The 16,795-nt window shown below is 36.8% G+C and overlaps 1 protein-coding gene across 1 annotated transcript in view; it reads left to right on the plus strand.

Annotated features, from left to right (window-relative positions):
- Positions 1-16,795, plus strand: part of LRP2 (LDL receptor related protein 2) — an 87,607-nt gene that overhangs the window by 55,189 nt on the left and 15,623 nt on the right. Inside the window, 15 exon segments of the mRNA XM_019617387.1 lie at positions 415-654; positions 776-964; positions 1,547-2,467; positions 3,525-3,690; positions 4,508-4,666; positions 5,814-6,103; positions 6,851-7,054; positions 7,466-7,708; positions 9,073-9,198; positions 10,628-10,747; positions 11,823-11,954; positions 12,886-13,087; positions 13,422-13,717; positions 14,201-14,717; positions 16,590-16,742. Of these exon segments, the coding sequence (XP_019472932.1) occupies positions 415-654; positions 776-964; positions 1,547-2,467; positions 3,525-3,690; positions 4,508-4,666; positions 5,814-6,103; positions 6,851-7,054; positions 7,466-7,708; positions 9,073-9,198; positions 10,628-10,747; positions 11,823-11,954; positions 12,886-13,087; positions 13,422-13,717; positions 14,201-14,717; positions 16,590-16,742 (3,958 nt within the window).

Here is a 16,795-nt window from a genome sequence, read left to right on the forward strand (position 1 = left end):
CATGAAAACTCAAACTTCCACTAGAGACAGAATACATGCTCCTTAAAAAAAAAATTGTTTGATGTGCCAAAAGCATTTACGTGGTTTTACCCAGAGGTATTCTACTGTCCTGTTAAGACACTTATTGGCATGGGAAATTTTACTAAAATATCATCAGTGTAAAATTGACTAAACAAAAAATTGTTACTTCAGCTTTAAATTTATGTTTTTTTGTCTGATTCTTTGATCCACTGATCTTAAATGAGAAGAAACCAACAAATTGATTACAGACATATCATGCTTAAATAGCAATTAAGATATTTTTTTTGCCAGCTGATTGTTAGTGCTACACAAGTATATGAATTTGTTGTACATCTGCTGGAGTTTGTGATGATACAGTTCAGATTTCTGTGTTTCCACGTTTTCCTTTCACAGACTCTGCTGGTTCCTCAAATGGCTGCAGTAATAATATTGGAGTTTGTCAACAACTTTGCTTGCCTGTACCTGGTGGATTATTCTCCTGTGCATGTGCTACTGGCTTTCAGCTAAATCCTGATAACAGAACCTGTTCTCCATACAATTCATTTGTAATTGTTTCTATGCTTTCTGCAATTAAAGGATTTAGTTTAGAGACGTCTGATCACTCTGAAGCCATGGTACCGCTAGCAGGAAGAGGTATGTGACAATTATAGTAAGATGAGATCTTATAATACCTAATATTTTGGCACTTCTTGCCTGCATGCCATGTTCTGAGTATGTTAGTTTATATTAAAGATGATTAATTACTACTTTTCAGGACGGAATGTGCTTCATGTGGATGTTCACATGCCTTCTGGTTTCATTTACTGGTGTGACTTCAGTAGCACAGTTTCTTCTCAGAATGCAATACGTAAAATTAAGCCTGATGGTTCTTATTTTAGAAATGTTGTTACAAATGGAATAGGACGAAATGGAATCCGTGGCATTGCAATTGACTGGGTAGCAGGTAAGCATAGCAGAATTCAGAGACTGTTATTTATGTAATAAAGTAGCTAGTATTTGTTCAATATTATACATATGCATACTGTATGTTTTTCAAAAGTTCTTCTGGAGATTGATAGGCTATTTGGGACAGATTTTAGAGGAATCATCTATTGTATGCACTTTGTAGTTACTGTATTCAGTGCTGTGCCACAACACAAAATCCATAGTTTTATGTTGTAAAAGGTAAAGAGCTACGAGTATGGATGTGCAAGCCAAAAGCTGCTGTATAATAACAATAAATATTTTAGACTGAAAAAATAAAGAACAACCATGGTTAATGCATTTTTGATCATTGGCCACTGATTTTCTCTATGGAAATCAATAAGGATGTAGAAATTATTCCACTATTTTAATTTTGATCGTCTCTTATTTTACTTCCTCAAAGTGGAGCTGTGTACTTTGTGCTCTTAACTTTTGAAATGTTTATGGATATTCATTTTATAGTTTAATATTTTATCAGTTCATGTTTCTCGGGTGGTGATGCTGTGTATTAACTTCTGTCACTCTTCTTTTTTTTTCCTTTTCCTATTTGTTTTAAATGCAGGAAATCTTTATTTTACAAATGCATTCCTGACAGAGACTTTTATAGAAGTTTTACGTTTAAACACAACTTATCGCCGTGTTCTGCTTAAAACTATCATAGATATGCCAAGGCACATAGTAGTAGATCCAAAAAACAGATATTTGTTCTGGGCAGATTATGGGCAAAATCCGAAGATTGAACGTGCATTTCTGGACTGTACCAACAGAACAGTTCTGGTATCTGAGGGCATTGTCACACCTCGTGGGTTGGCCATAGATCACAGCAATGGCAACATTTACTGGGTAGATGATTCCTTAGACATGATTGCAAGAATTCAACCTGATGGTGGTGATGTTGAAATTGTGCGTTATGGCAGTCGCTATCCAACTCCATATGGTATCACTGTCTTTGGGAATTCAATGATCTGGGTGGATCGGAACCTGAAAAAAGTGTTTCAAGCCAGCAAGGAGCCAGGCAATACTGATCAACCAACAGTAATACGAGACAATATTAATTGGCTAAGGGATGTTACCATTTACGACAGTCATTTTCAGTCACGTTCACCCCTTGATGTAAACAACAATCCTTGTTTGGACAGTAATGGAGGCTGTTCCCATCTGTGTTTTGCCCTGCCTGATACGCAGACACCCAAATGTGGTTGTGCCTTTGGCATGCTGGACAGTGATGGCAAGAGATGTACCATTTCAACAGATGATTACTTGATTTTTGCCCTTGAGAATGCCCTCAGAAGTATTCACCTGGATCCTGAAAATCACAGTCCTCCCTTCCGTGCAGTCAATGTGTTAAGAACTGCAGTGGCCCTGGATTTTGACAGCATAAACAACCGAATATATTTTACACAAAGTTATCCTTCAGGGGCTGGAAGAATCAGTTATATTAGTATTTACTCAGGAATTGGAACTCCAGTAGTAGTTGCATCTGGTAAGTGAATTGAATTGTGATTCAGAATAATCAGATACTGGAAAACAAGGACTGTAGCACTTAGCATTAGTTCAACCGGTATTTTTATGCTTACAGTCAAGGTAGAGTGATTGTTCAAGGTAACTGATAAAATGCTCATTTTCTCTTCTTCTCAGTGTTTTCCTCTTCTGATAGTCTTATCATATCTTGACAAGAAAATATAAAACTGGCTAAATATTTTTATACACTTTTAGAAGTTTTGAGATTGCAGGAAGTGTAGAGACACAGAAAGATGCTATGATATTACCAGTATAAAAATAACTATATGTGTTTAATAACTGTAATAATAATAGCTATTGTAGTGTTTTTTGTTGTTAAAAATTTTTGAATTATTATGATTCTTGACAGTCTCTAGTTTTTCCTCTGACTTGCTCTTTGGTGCCAAACAACTCTGTGTTAGATCTTCACCATAAGTGAGATGAAGGAAGCAAGGTAGCAGTCTGGGTCAAGGAGGGCATTTAGTGAGCTGAAAGTGTGATGAAGCAGAGTTCAGGGAGAGAATGAGATGACTAAGGCTGTGTTTTCAGAAAGCCAGTGTCAGGTTGAACTGTTTATGTTGGACTGATGGACAGCTTAGATCCTTATGTCAGCATACCTTGCTGTTAAGGGTTGTGTAGAACTGCACCTTCTACAAGAGTTTACATCTTCAAGTCTTTGCTATTGCTTTCCTCTCTTCTGTCACAAATGTCATTTTGATCCTATAGTAAGTACAAAATAAGGACAAAACAATGCTTATTCTTTATCTGCCTCTACCTGCCTTGATGCTCTCTGAACTTAGAGGATGGGAGTGAGGGATGATTCCTGTTACTTCTTTAGCTCTTTACAACCCTACTGCGTGCACAGGACTACTGAAATCAGAATTATTAGTTATTTAGATTTTTTAAATGGTCAGATTTGCATTGCCATCAATTGTATTTCAAGAAAATCTTTTTGTTGGTGTATTATAATAGACGAGGTATTGCAGTATCTCAGAATACTGTACTCAACTGTTTTGTTTCTGTATTTGCATATGTCTAAGACCTGGGAACTCCAGATGGCATAGCTTTTGACTGGATCAACAACAGAGTTTACTACAGTGACTACCTCAATCAGACTATCAGTTCAGTGGCTGTGGATGGCTCTAACCGCACCGTGATTGCCAGGGTCCCGCGACCAAGAGCTGTAGTATTAGATCCCTGCAGAGGGTATGTGTTGTACTTTGCATGCCTTATCTTCATTGCAGGTGAAACTGTAGTTTGGACTTAGATGAAGAGTGCTAGACGTTCCTATTCTAAACCCTAGATTCCAGCCATGCAGAATTGCCTAAATCTAAGTATTTAAGTTTTCAACTGATCTCAGCCTTGGAGATTTTCATTTTCTTCATTGATTTTGTTATTTTTAAAAACACTTATGGATATGTAGTGAATGAAACTCCACTAAGTGAGGTTAGGAGCCAGGTACTGTGTGGTAAATAAGAATGATTTTTTAAAGCAGATGTTTTTCAAGCAACTAGTCATTCTCTGTTCACTGTGTAAGGCAGAGAGACAAGGGATATTTGTGGAAACAAAGATTTCTTCAAGAATATTATGTCTCGATAATCAGGTGGTGCTACCAAGAGATCTACCTACAAGTCGTATATAAAAAGTCATATATATTTAAGTTCTTTCCTATTGATGTTGTGCTTTGTAAGTGTCTCAGAAGAATTTTTGATTCTTAGAAGTTAGGGGCAGTGTTATACTGTGTATCAAATGAAGAAAGATTAGAAAGAGAATATTTGATTTCACTAGATTTTCACAGGAGCTGGAAGAACTTATCTGAAGTTCACTCCAGTGAAGCCCAATGATCCCTGCTAGAAGATTCCTTTGTAAACGTGAGGTAAAATAGAGGAAGTAGTTCTTTTTCTCCTAGTTTTGCACTCTACAGTTCAATTGGCTACACCAGAGTGGAGATATCCTAGGGCAGTTAAGAGCTCTGTGAGCTTTCTATGCTGAAAAAGTAACTTTTCAATCACGTTTTTGACAGGTATATGTACTGGACTGACTGGAGCTCCAATGCAAAGATAGAACGAGCTACACTTGGAGGAAACTTCAGAACACCTATTGTAAGCACCAATCTGGTATGGCCAAATGGGCTTACCCTGGACTATGAAGAACAGCAGCTATACTGGGCTGATGCAAATCTGTACGTATTGATAACACAGTTGTTGATTTGCATTAGGTTAATTTGAATAGGTCTATTATCTGTTTTTACTGCTTTATTTTTTTTCACTGTTTTCAACATTTTAATTAAATTCAGTGATTTGTGTTGTAGAAATTATAAGAAATACTTTATTTTTTATCATTTCTTATCATTTTCTTATATTGATGTGGAACTACTCTGTTTTGTGATGTCACAAAGGAGATTTTGTCCAGTGCTTTATGTCACTCATCTTAATTTCAACTCATTACTTTTATAAGCATCTTTTCCTGTGCATACAATCTCAGTGCACATTTTATATTCATTGCTCATGGTTAATGGCTGTCACCTGTAGAATTTGGCTTTAAGTTCTTGCTTTTCCAACCAGACAGATTCCTACCCTTCAATGTAGACCACCAGAATTTCTGCCACCAGCAGGAAAGCTTTTAAAAATAATTTCATTTCTATCTGTTCAAATTCATCCATCTTCTCTCATCTGGTTCTTTCAAAACGGCAATTCTTTTGTAGATGCCTCTGCTGCTGTGACAGAAAGATGTCTGTAACATAATGACTCTTATGGTCTGTGCCTCTGTGGGATCTTCTGAAAGGAAGGCATTCTTACATGGATACATCTGTGCGTAGGGATTCTGAAATGGGAACGTCCATTCTAAGGATTCTGTTACAGATGCTTAATGTCAGATGAGACATTTCTCTTTTAAATTCTAGTTAATGGAGGTAGATAACAGATAATTGAACAATACCAAGTCTTCTATAATCTCAGTTTCAAGTACAGGGGAGATGAGTCCTCTTTTTCTTAAGGGAGTCCTTTACCCCTGTTCAGAGGAGCATGAGGTAAGATATGAGGACCAGATGTTCAAAGAATGGCAGTGCTCATTAGATCTTAGTGCATGAAGAGGATACAAAGGCCAGATGTATAGCCATAACTCCTCCATTTTTCCTCCTGCTTATTTTCATTTTGTTTATGCTGTTCTCCCAGAGGTGTCATCCCTCCTTCTCTAAAATAGTGTTTGCGTTCTTAACTTGATTTGGTGCACATCGTTGAAATGGTGAATAGTAGTCACATGGCTAGTAAGGGCATGTATCTAGGTTGAAATACTTCCTCTAAGATGACATTATTTCTTTATTATTTTAGGCAAAAAATTGAGCGATGCACTCTAACTGGTACAAACCGTGAGGTAATTGTTAGTACTGCTCTGCATCCATTTGCAATGACATTGTTTGATCAGCATATATACTGGACAGATTGGAACACACGAAGCATTTACCGAGCTAATAAATATGATGGTTCAGATCAAATTGTAATGATCATGAATCTTCCACAAAGACCAATGGATATTCATGTCTGGGCAAAAAGTAAGCAGCAGCAGTGTACCAACCCTTGTAACCAGTTCAATGGTGGTTGCAGTCACATTTGTGCACCAGGTAAGCAACTATGCTTAATGACTGTAAGCTGTTAGCATTGCCTATATTAGAAGTCATAATATAAGAAGTTTAAGTCACATGGAGACATGTGAAATAGTCCTTAATATTTCTAAATGTTTAATAATTATTTTATTTGTATAATGCAATCAAGATGATTGCTGTTCAGGATCATGGTACTTTGCCAACACACTTGACTATTTTTGTTGAGAATCTTCACAACTGAAAGTCAGGTGTTTCCCTAATTTAAACCAAAACATTTTTTTTCTAAGATTTTAACTTCTATTTCCTTTGAGGCAGGATGTGAAATGAGCTTAGCAGCACACCTTAATAATATAGGTATTTATAATATTAACCAATATATGCTTCTAATATGCTTACACCTTAGTAATTTATAGTGATACAACATATACTGAACAGATACTTTTTATCACATTTTGGGGGATAGAGCTTCAGCTGGTGTAGCTCTTATATTTGAAAGCATCAGAGACCATTTTGCAGTCATTGAAAAATTATTTGGACAGCAAGCAGTTAAGGTGTTCCAAGTTCTGATCTCAGTTCTGTAGGGAATTCTAACTCTTGGGTTTGAGTGAGTTTTGAATATGCATAACTGAGGTAAGAATCTGGCTAAGTACCCACGTTTTTTATCTAAGCAGGTAGTTACAGGGATTTCATTGCATTTAGGGCTATGAACAGTTTTAACAAAACCCTTTCTAAAACATGAGTATCAATTATCAAATGTGAATGTAGGTCCAGCTGGTGCGGAATGTCAGTGCCCATCTGAAGGTCGCTGGTATTTAGCCAATAATAACAAGCACTGCATTGTGGATAATGGTACCAGGTGTGACACTGGTTTCTTCACCTGCCTGAATGGACACTGCATCTCAGAGAGATGGAAATGCGACAACGACAATGACTGTGGTGACGGCAGTGATGAGTTGGAGAGTGTGTGTGGTAAGCATTTAAAATAACTGCATGTGAAAGTGATGCAACTTCTGTCCTGGCTGTGTGGTGTTTTCTATTGTTTGTATGGCTGTATGATCATGGATCTTCTAGCTGTAGTTTGGAAATGATCTGTTGCTTGCTTGCTTATAGAATTTGGTGTGTATTATTAGGTCTGAATGGCAGCGAATTTGCTCTAGAATCCAGAAATGCTGTAGTATTAACTTCATATATACCCAATTTCTCCTTTGTTTAATTCAAATATGTATTTTACTTTTCACGCAGTACGTTTTGCAGCTGTCTTTGCCCTGGCAGGTAAAACTGTTGTGTTTTGATTTGTTATTTTGTTAGAGAACTTAGATTATGCTTTATCCATATACTATATTCTTCATTAATTTTTTTAATTATTTTTTATTTGTTCAGCTTTCCATACTTGTCAGCCAACAGCTTTTACCTGTGGTAATGGGCGATGTGTGCCCTATCATTACCGCTGTGATCACTACAACGACTGTGGAGACAATAGCGATGAGGCTGGCTGCTTATTCCGAACTTGTGACTCCCACACAGAATTTACTTGCAATAATGGAAGATGTATATCTCTTCAGTACGTCTGCAATGGAGTAAATAATTGTTACGATAATGGCACATCAGATGAGAGAAATTGCCGTAAGTTCCTCCAAATTACAAAGTGCATATTTGAGTCTGACTCTTTAGACCAAAGAAGAGGCAAATCTCTTTGAGTGTGAAGAATTATGACAAAGGCAGCAAAAAGGATAAAAGGTTTTTATATTAACATTACAGATTCTGGTTTGTGTTATTTTGAAGCAAACTGATCCTTGAAAGATATTCTTGAGTACCCTGAGATCTTTCTTAATAACTACTGCTTTAATCTGCCTTGACTCAGCAAACACTATTAGAGTGCTTAATGTTAGCTATTGTGAGTAATCCCATTGACTTAAAAAAGATTATTTGAGATAAATTGGATGCAGGACCTACATCTATGCAGAATTCATGTGGAATTTGACAGCAGATTTTTACCGTAAGCTTTGCAGCATGCTATATTAAGTATACTGGATTTAATCATAAAGAATGCATATGTGACTCTTATACAAGCATGATTTATATTTATTCTGTTTAAAATTATATTCTTATAGTTTTCAAAAAGTTATCAGTTTGATTTGTTTTCCATAAAACACCAATTTTATGGAATTGGCTCAGTATTAACTACTAATACAGTTAATCAAGTTAGTCATGTTTTTTGTAGTAAGATTGTTAGATTGTTAGAGAAGTAGGTTGATTTAAAAACTAAAAAAGGATTGTTTTAACTCTGTTTTCTTGAAATATATTATTTGTGACTTATTTCACCTAGAACTAAAAAAATCTGTATGTTTGAAATTCCTGTTCTAATAGTCATTTGTAGTTGATGTGGTGATTCACACAGTACCAGCTGGTTGCAAATGCAAGCATTACAGTGTGAATGCTTGTCAGTTTACATTCCCTCACCTCTTAGTATTAGCATGTATTTCTTTGATCATGTTTTTGACACCACTTTTCCCAATAAAAGCAGTGGCCTCATTGTTTCCATATAGAATGAGAGGTAGGAGTGCACTTTAGCATTTGAGCAGAACTGAGAGGAAAATGGTTTGTGTTATTTACACTTTTCTTTTTTTAATTTTCCAAGGAAAATTGAAGAGAAAGATGGTAGTGAGAACGTATAGCATATTACTTTACTTTTAATTTAGTATGGTTTTGATTGGGTGGAGTACATCTGCAGCTGTCTCAGCTCTGGGAATTTTTAAAACTAGTTCAGCTTCTTCAAAGACTTTTGGTCACTTCAGGTGAAAGGGATAATGAATCACTGACACTCTTATATCTGAAAAATATGTGACAAACTGCACTCTGAATTGATCAGATCAGTCTACTCTGGATTGGTCCCAGATCAGTTTTTTTTCTTTTTGCTTGGTTGGTTGGTTTTGTTTTTTTTTAAACAGTATTATGTATGTATGTATGTTTTTGCCCTTTCTTTAAAGCGGATCGCACCTGCCAGTCTGGTTTTACCAAATGTCAAAGCACAAACATCTGCATTCCTCGAACGTATTTGTGTGATGGTGATAATGACTGTGGAGATATGAGTGATGAGAGCCCTACTCACTGTGGTAAGCTGATAGGGCTTTTAACCTCCTTGCACTTCATTAATTTATTCCAGTGCTCCTTATGAGTGTTGTAACTACAACTGTTCTCAAAATCTACTCTTTTGTACTATTGGAGAGATAAAAGATGGAAGTGTTGTATTATTTAACCTTGTTCATATAACTTCCTTAAAATTTTATTAGTCTTTTTTGCACAATTTTTATGCAGTTTTGAGGGATCATTTCTTTTGCATATTCTGCTCTGTATCATTTTTTATTTTCTTTATTCTTTATTTTTTTTACAAAACTGGCACTTCAGTATTACAGTGAATTGACTTTTTTCCAGAACTTTATTATTAGAATAATTTCCTTCTAATTAAATTAAATTATACGTACTCTTAAATGTAATTTCTTTTATCTCTTTCATGCAGTTATTTATGCCTTAATAAAGGAGTCATAGTTCATTGTTGATTCCAACTTTTATACAAAAGTGTGTAGCTTTCAATCAACTTCAATTATAAAACAGCATATTTTTGCTAGATGTTTGCATTAGGCAGTAGGTAGTACTTTTCTCCTTTAAAATGTCGTGGATCTGTTTCTAACATACAATGGATATTTTCAGACAGTGATTTATTTTTAATATTGTTTGAGTGGATTATGTTTGCTTTGTATAGTTTCTCTAAAGTTATGTGCCTCAAATTACCCATGCCACAATTTTTCTACTCAAAAGATCGCCACTTTTATGCGTGGACCTCTACATGTCAAAAAAAATGTGTCTAAATGTACAGACATAATAACCCATGTACTGCTGATGAAAGGTGTACTTTTTCCCTTCTACTGTTTTATGTCCCATCTCTACTGAATTCTAAAATTGAGAAGAAATGAAGTGGAAAAATGAAAAAGAGCTAAGGAGAATAGAAGATAGAGGAAGCCCAAAGATATTAATAAGCGATATGTTAATTGCCTTTGATTTCTATCATTAAGGCACATAAACTTTAAAGGCTAAACTTTAAGGTCCTTTTTGGTATCTTGAAATCATCAGAGGGTACAGAGTAGAATCAGTAACTACTGAAGGAATTAGCAGACTACCACATGTGGTCTCCTGCCACCTACTTTGGGTGCTGAAGAAATTAGTACATTGGACTGTACTCATTTTCTTGTGCACTAAGCTTGAGTATAAATATAAAACATATTTACAATTGTTGTGTGCAATACTACTTGCAGAACAAATTCTATTTATTAGGTGATATGTGTATGTAAGAAGAGTATCAAATCCATGTTTTGCATATGGAGTTCAAACTAGTTTGTACAAAGAGCTGTTTGCAAACAGGCTACTAAAAGACCTTTTTCCTAGCATATTCTTATGTTTTAGCATAACACAGACTCAAAAACAACTTAAAATGAGTTGCACAGGTAACAGGAAGAAGTCATACATAGGTGTTTTTTTTTCTTCCAGTCTCAATGACTTGCACAAACAATGAGTTTCGTTGTACATCAGGACGCTGTATTCCTGCTCATTGGTACTGTGATCAAGGAATAGACTGTGCTGATGGCTCTGATGAACCTGCCTCTTGTGGTAAGTGTACATTCAGAAGATACATACTGAAAGACAAGATGGTTTATGGAAAAAGCTATGGTGCTTAGAGGCAACATGTTGAATCCAGACAAGGTGGCTAATCGGTATCTTTTGAGATTTATTTGCTGACTAAGTAATCTGAGTCACTGAGTAATTAGAGTCAGTAAACATACTTCATGTTATGTGTGGAATATGAAGACTTTTAATTGCAGAAATTGATTCCTCTCTCAATATAACCTTCTCTCTCTCTTTAAGACTCTGGTGAATCAAGTGATCAGAGTTAGCAAGTATTTTTTCATGTCAGTGTTTTGGATGTGAGACCAGATATCTTACTGTACAGGAAGTATGTGCACAATATTCCATTTGGGGAAAAAAGGAACACGGGATATGGAGGAATGTTTTTGTCTAGTATGCAGAAGAGTATCATAGAACTACAATACGCAGATACTTTACATGCTGATGGTAGAAACTGATGGTAGTAAGCATGGGGAGGATTGAAGAAGGTGAAAAGAAGTAGGGTAATCTCTAGGAAGAAAGAAGAGGGACTGACTGAAGTATCTGAGAAGTAACATGACAACCCAGTCATTACTGTCACTGTGAAAGGTGACATAACACAAGGCCTCTGTGATTTAAAAAGGGCTAGTAGCTCCCTCTGCACGTTTCTAGAGCTGCACATCCAACTTGAGAAAATGTCTTGCATCTTATGCCAACTTCAGATCCTCATTACGTAAATAATGTAAAAGAAAACAGGGTCATTATGTGCTGACCGCTGTATTCATATTGTATTTAATGCTGCTTTCATGTTTTAGTCTCCTGGTCTCAGGTTTCTGAGGCAGGGTGCTTTTGAGGTATTACAAGATCAGCAGTCTGATAATACAAACAGTACAGTGTTTGTAGAGATTGCCAATATAATTGACCAGAGGGAGACTTTGTGCTTTTAGCAGCACATCTCTTTTATTTAAGCTTTTACTTTACATTTCAAATTTCACGGTCATAGGATTCTCCCTAAAACACCTCCTTTATTGTAGCAGTGCGGGTTAGTTTAACAAGCAAAGTGATTTTATTCATTTTTAAGAGCCTCACGTGCGGACTTGTTCAAGTGACCAATTCAGATGTGATGATGGCAGATGTATCCCAGCAACATGGATCTGTGATGGTGATAATGACTGTGGGGATATGAGTGATGAGGATCAAAGACACAGTTGTGGTAGGTGTCTAGTATTACTTTCTTTGACAGGCATTTTCCATTTAAAAAGAAAACAAAAACACAAAAGAAGCACACACAAAAAAACTGAAATGAAACAATAAAAACCCTACCATTTTTCTTATCTATTAAGGTGCACTTTAAGGTACATGAGATACATTCTTCCTGTTCTCAGTTTTCATTGTGTTAAATTAAAATAGATAAGTTTATTAGTTTAAAAAAAGAAAGAAAGAAAAAGATTCCAATTTTGTGAGTACTTGTCTTTGAATTGGCAAGTTTCAAGTGAGATATTGTTTGTCTGATTTGGGCAGCAATTTCAGCAGAGATACTCCTTAATCATCACACACTACATCTTCTGCATATTAATATCCGCATAGTTTGGGCATGATTTCCTTACAAACAAATGAGCAAAATAAGCTGTGGTAATTTAGAGGATGAAAAAAAGAGAAGAAAGTCAGACAAACCTGGTCTTGCTCCTTGATTTAACAACAACTGGATTCACTTGCAGTCCTTGCACTGTTTAATTTCATTGGTTCTCCATCTGTGTGATCCCTGGAGTACTGAATACTTTGAAGAATGTGGGAGCTAGACAACCTCAGCCTAATATGTGCTCAGTGGCCAGAAAATCTGGCCAGACATGTGGAAAGCTTATACTCAGTATCTAAGATTCAGAGTTCTTCAAGTGGCAGCTTTGGGTAAGCAGTTCCAAAATGCTTTGACTCTTAGCCTCAATGAAGAGCTATGTTCTATATTTAGAAGTGATGGAAACGAGTATGAGTTTTCATGTATGAAAGTGCAGTGATACCTATTTCTGCACATGGAGAAGAGCATGGTCCTGTCGTGGGTTATGTGTTGTTATCCAGGCTGTGTGTTGGGGGGAATGTTTTACATACAGAGTGCAACTTGCTGACCTGGTGAACGTACTCTCTATTAGCAAACCGCAGCTGCACAGCTGCAGAGTTCACATGTGCCAACAATCGCCCCCCGCTCAGGAGGTGCATTCCTCGGGCATGGATCTGTGATGGTGATGCTGACTGCAGTGATGCACTTGATGAACACCAGAACTGCACACGAAGATCTTGCACAGAGAATGAATTTACTTGTAATAATGGCTTGTGTATCCGAAGCGCGTACAGGTTTGTAACTACCATTTATCTACCATGCATTCGTGCATTAATTTTTACTTGAAAATGATTGGGAGTCTTTCATGTTAATATTCCCAGTGCTCAGCATTGGCATTTAATTTTCGTTTTCTGTACCTTTCATGAGGTGATTCTGTTCAGCTTGTAGTGGATATAGAGAATACAAGCAGGACTCACTGGATCAGACTCTATGTGATGTGCCCCACTTTTCTGAAGGTCTCTTCTGTTGGAGCCAATAATGACATCCTTTAGAAATCAAGAGTGCCTCTAGCACTGGATAATGGTGGCTGCCTTCTTGTATTTGAAAAAAGTGTTCATCCTTCTTCAGGTGTGACAGACGGAATGACTGTGGTGATGCCAGCGATGAAAGGGGTTGCACCTATGAACCATGTCAGCAGCACCAGTTTACTTGTCAAAATGGACGCTGCATTGCTAAGGCCTACATTTGTGATGGAGATAATGATTGTGGTGATGAGTCTGACGAGCTGGAACACCTCTGTAGTACACCAGAAGCAACGTGCTCTCCCCATCATTTTAAATGTGACAATGGAAACTGCATTGAAATGGCTAAAGTCTGCAATCGGTTGGATGATTGCTTAGATAATAGTGATGAAAAAGGATGTGGTATGTTTAGGTTTACTTGGACTGTCTTAATCTATTTAAAATGCATTGGCAGATTCAACAAAAAAATGATCTTAAGATAACTTCATAATTACAATTATATCTATTCCGTGGTGGTGGAGGAATGTGTACGTTTAATCTTTTAAAAAATTTTTTATTAAATCACATCAATTAGATATTGTTTTGACAAGCCATGGAAGTTAGCTAATTATGTAAACTGTAAATGCAGATTATAAATTGTTTCATTATTGCCCTTACATTTCCAAAATCCACCGTTGGTTTGTGTATTTTTTGCACTCAGTGAGTTTGGCGACAGACTTCAAAAGAGCTGAAATAGTTTTTATTGTACAGCCACCTGAGATTTGTATTGAACATTTTCAGGGGAAGGCAGGGAGAGAGAGATAGAAAGAAGAGTATGTTGGAAAATCACTGCACTATTTTCTCTGTAAGTCAATTGCTTGAGTAGAGCTTCCTTTCCTTCGCTAGGTATAAATGAATGCAGTGACCCTTCAATCAGTGGATGTGATCATGACTGCATGGACACCCAAACAAGTTTCTACTGTTCTTGTCATCCTGGATACAAACTTATGTCAGATAAACGAACTTGTGATGATATTGATGAGTGCAATGAAACTCCATCAGTATGTAGCCAGATTTGTGAGAACACAGCTGGCTCCTACATCTGTAAGTGTGCCCCAGGCTATATCCGGGAGCCTGATGGAAAAAGTTGCCGACAAAATAGTAATATCTCCCCATACCTTATTTTTAGCAACCGTTACTATCTGAGAAATCTCACAGCAGATGGCCAGTCTTACTCTCTCATTTTGCAAGGACTGAGAAATGTGGTGGCACTGGACTTTGACAGGGTGGAAAAAAGGTTGTACTGGATTGATGTGGGGAGGAAGGTCATTGAACGAATGTTCCTAAATGGAACAAATAAGGAGGCTGTGATAAGTGATGATGTGCCGAATGGGGAAGGTATCGCTGTTGACTGGGTTGGCAGGTAAGGAAACACATTTTCTGTCTTTCTGAGCTACTAAGGAAATTGGAGGGAATTTGCATTAAGATTCTTCTACTTTGTACAAAAACCTCTGAAGAGCATTAAATCAATTTGGATTGTGGATGCGGTATTATACAGCTGCTCTGGAAAGTTTATGGGCTTATGATACATTGCATAGTGCATTTGTTTAATTGGTCTCCTATCTATTTTACCGAAGTTATAACAGAGTTAATGTCTCATCAGTAATAAAGTAGTGCACATGGCTCACGTGAAAAGCATGTTAGGAAATGATCAATGAACAGATAAGCCGAGCAGGCAGCTGGGAAATTACATGTTCCTGGGGGTAGGAATTCTGAGCTTAGACAGTAGTTGCTATTATTTGCAGGTACTAGCAAATGAAGGAAGGTCAGGGTTGAAGCTTCACTTTTTGCATAAACAACATGCTATAAAAGATTACTAAATTCCAGTGAAGAAGTAATAATAAGCATTAATGAAGAGCATGTTTTTCTGGTCTTGAAAAAATACGTCATTTTCTGACACTCAAACCATAGGTTGACATCATTTGCTAACGGCAGGCATTATGAGGACAAAATTGGAAAGCACTTTGCATTGTGGTAATTTTTTAATTGCCTGCCATGTATCATAAAGCAGCTTGATTTATTTCCACAGAAACTGCTGTTATTTGGTGCCCTTTCATCGGTTTTTGTCCCCCCCACCCTCCCTTTTTTTTTTTTTTGACTGCATTGCTCTCAGTATGAAAAGTTCAGAGCTCTTCAGAATAATGAGAGTGATTCAGAAAGTCACAATTGGGACTTATGAGAGCGTGATTTTATTGACATATTCACAAATTAGTTTTTTTTTACTGCTTTGTCTCCGAAGCTAATGATAGTTATGTTACCAGCCCCTCCTAAATGCTTTGTGATTGATAAAGAGGTGTAGAAGGAAAACACTAATTTTAGCCAAAGTGGTCCTATTGCTCCTGTAATAATAGTTGCTGAATTAATTCAGCTACCATTAGATATGCTTTTAGTCAGCTTTTGTTTAGGTGCTTCAGAAGGGCGGAAAGATCATACAGTGGTGGATGAGTTGGTCTGTGGTTTCAGTACAGGTTGGAGATTGGGAGATGTGGGCTACCAGCTGGGGAAGATTATCTTCTCATTTCTCCTACCTCCTGGGAGTACCACAGTAGTGATCAGAGTGGCATAGGCAGAGTCTTAGGCTGATTCTGGAGTGATTCTGTGCACTAGAGCTGAAAAAATACTGCAAGCAATTTCAAAGTAGCCTACCTTATTTCTAATTAATCAAATTAAACGCTTTATTTTGCTGCAGGCTTTCAAAAATCAATGCTTCACCTTGCTTGTTATCTTTAATTACAGTTGCAGATAATTCCTTGGCAATGTAAAAGAAAAAAATTTTTGAAGTGAGATTTCAATTAGGTTTTCAAACTGTAATAGCTAGTAATTTTTGAAGGAGAGCCTGCCAACGCTTTTATTAGATTAGGGCAGATGTGACAGCCTGGAAAAGGTGAACACTTTACAGCTCCAGTTGCAATCCATTATACTGCCCATGTGCTTTTCTGCTTCTCTTTGGCTGTTGTGGTAGGAGAGGAGGGAAAGAAAAGATTGCTTAGTAATTTATAGGTAAATGGAATATTATTACTCAACTGGGCAACTGCAAGTTTGAATTTGACACCAACAATTGTGGACACAAATACAGAGGAGTAAAAAAGGCGAACTGGAGCATGACATAGAAGAGATGTTAGTACACTATGCATATTCTTCGTTTATCGTGGATATATTGCTTCTGGAAGGAAAAAATAGTGAAATTCAACATGAAGTAAAATGAAGAAAGTAAATTAACTCTAAAACATTTCAGAAAATTGTACTGGGTGGATGCCTACAAAGATTGCCTCTATGTCTCTGAACTTGATGGAAGATTCCAGAAAAAACTGGTGGATCGATGTGTGGATGTCAACAATACTTACTGCTTTCAGCATCCCAGAGCAATTGTTGTTCATCCAAAATACGGGTATGACATTTGGAAAGTACTTTCCCTTTTAAATAGTTTTGCACTGTCTCTAA

This window comes from Meleagris gallopavo, chromosome 7 (genome assembly GCF_000146605.3).
Source record: "Meleagris gallopavo isolate NT-WF06-2002-E0010 breed Aviagen turkey brand Nicholas breeding stock chromosome 7, Turkey_5.1, whole genome shotgun sequence".
Classification (NCBI taxonomy): domain Eukaryota; kingdom Metazoa; phylum Chordata; class Aves; order Galliformes; family Phasianidae; genus Meleagris; species Meleagris gallopavo.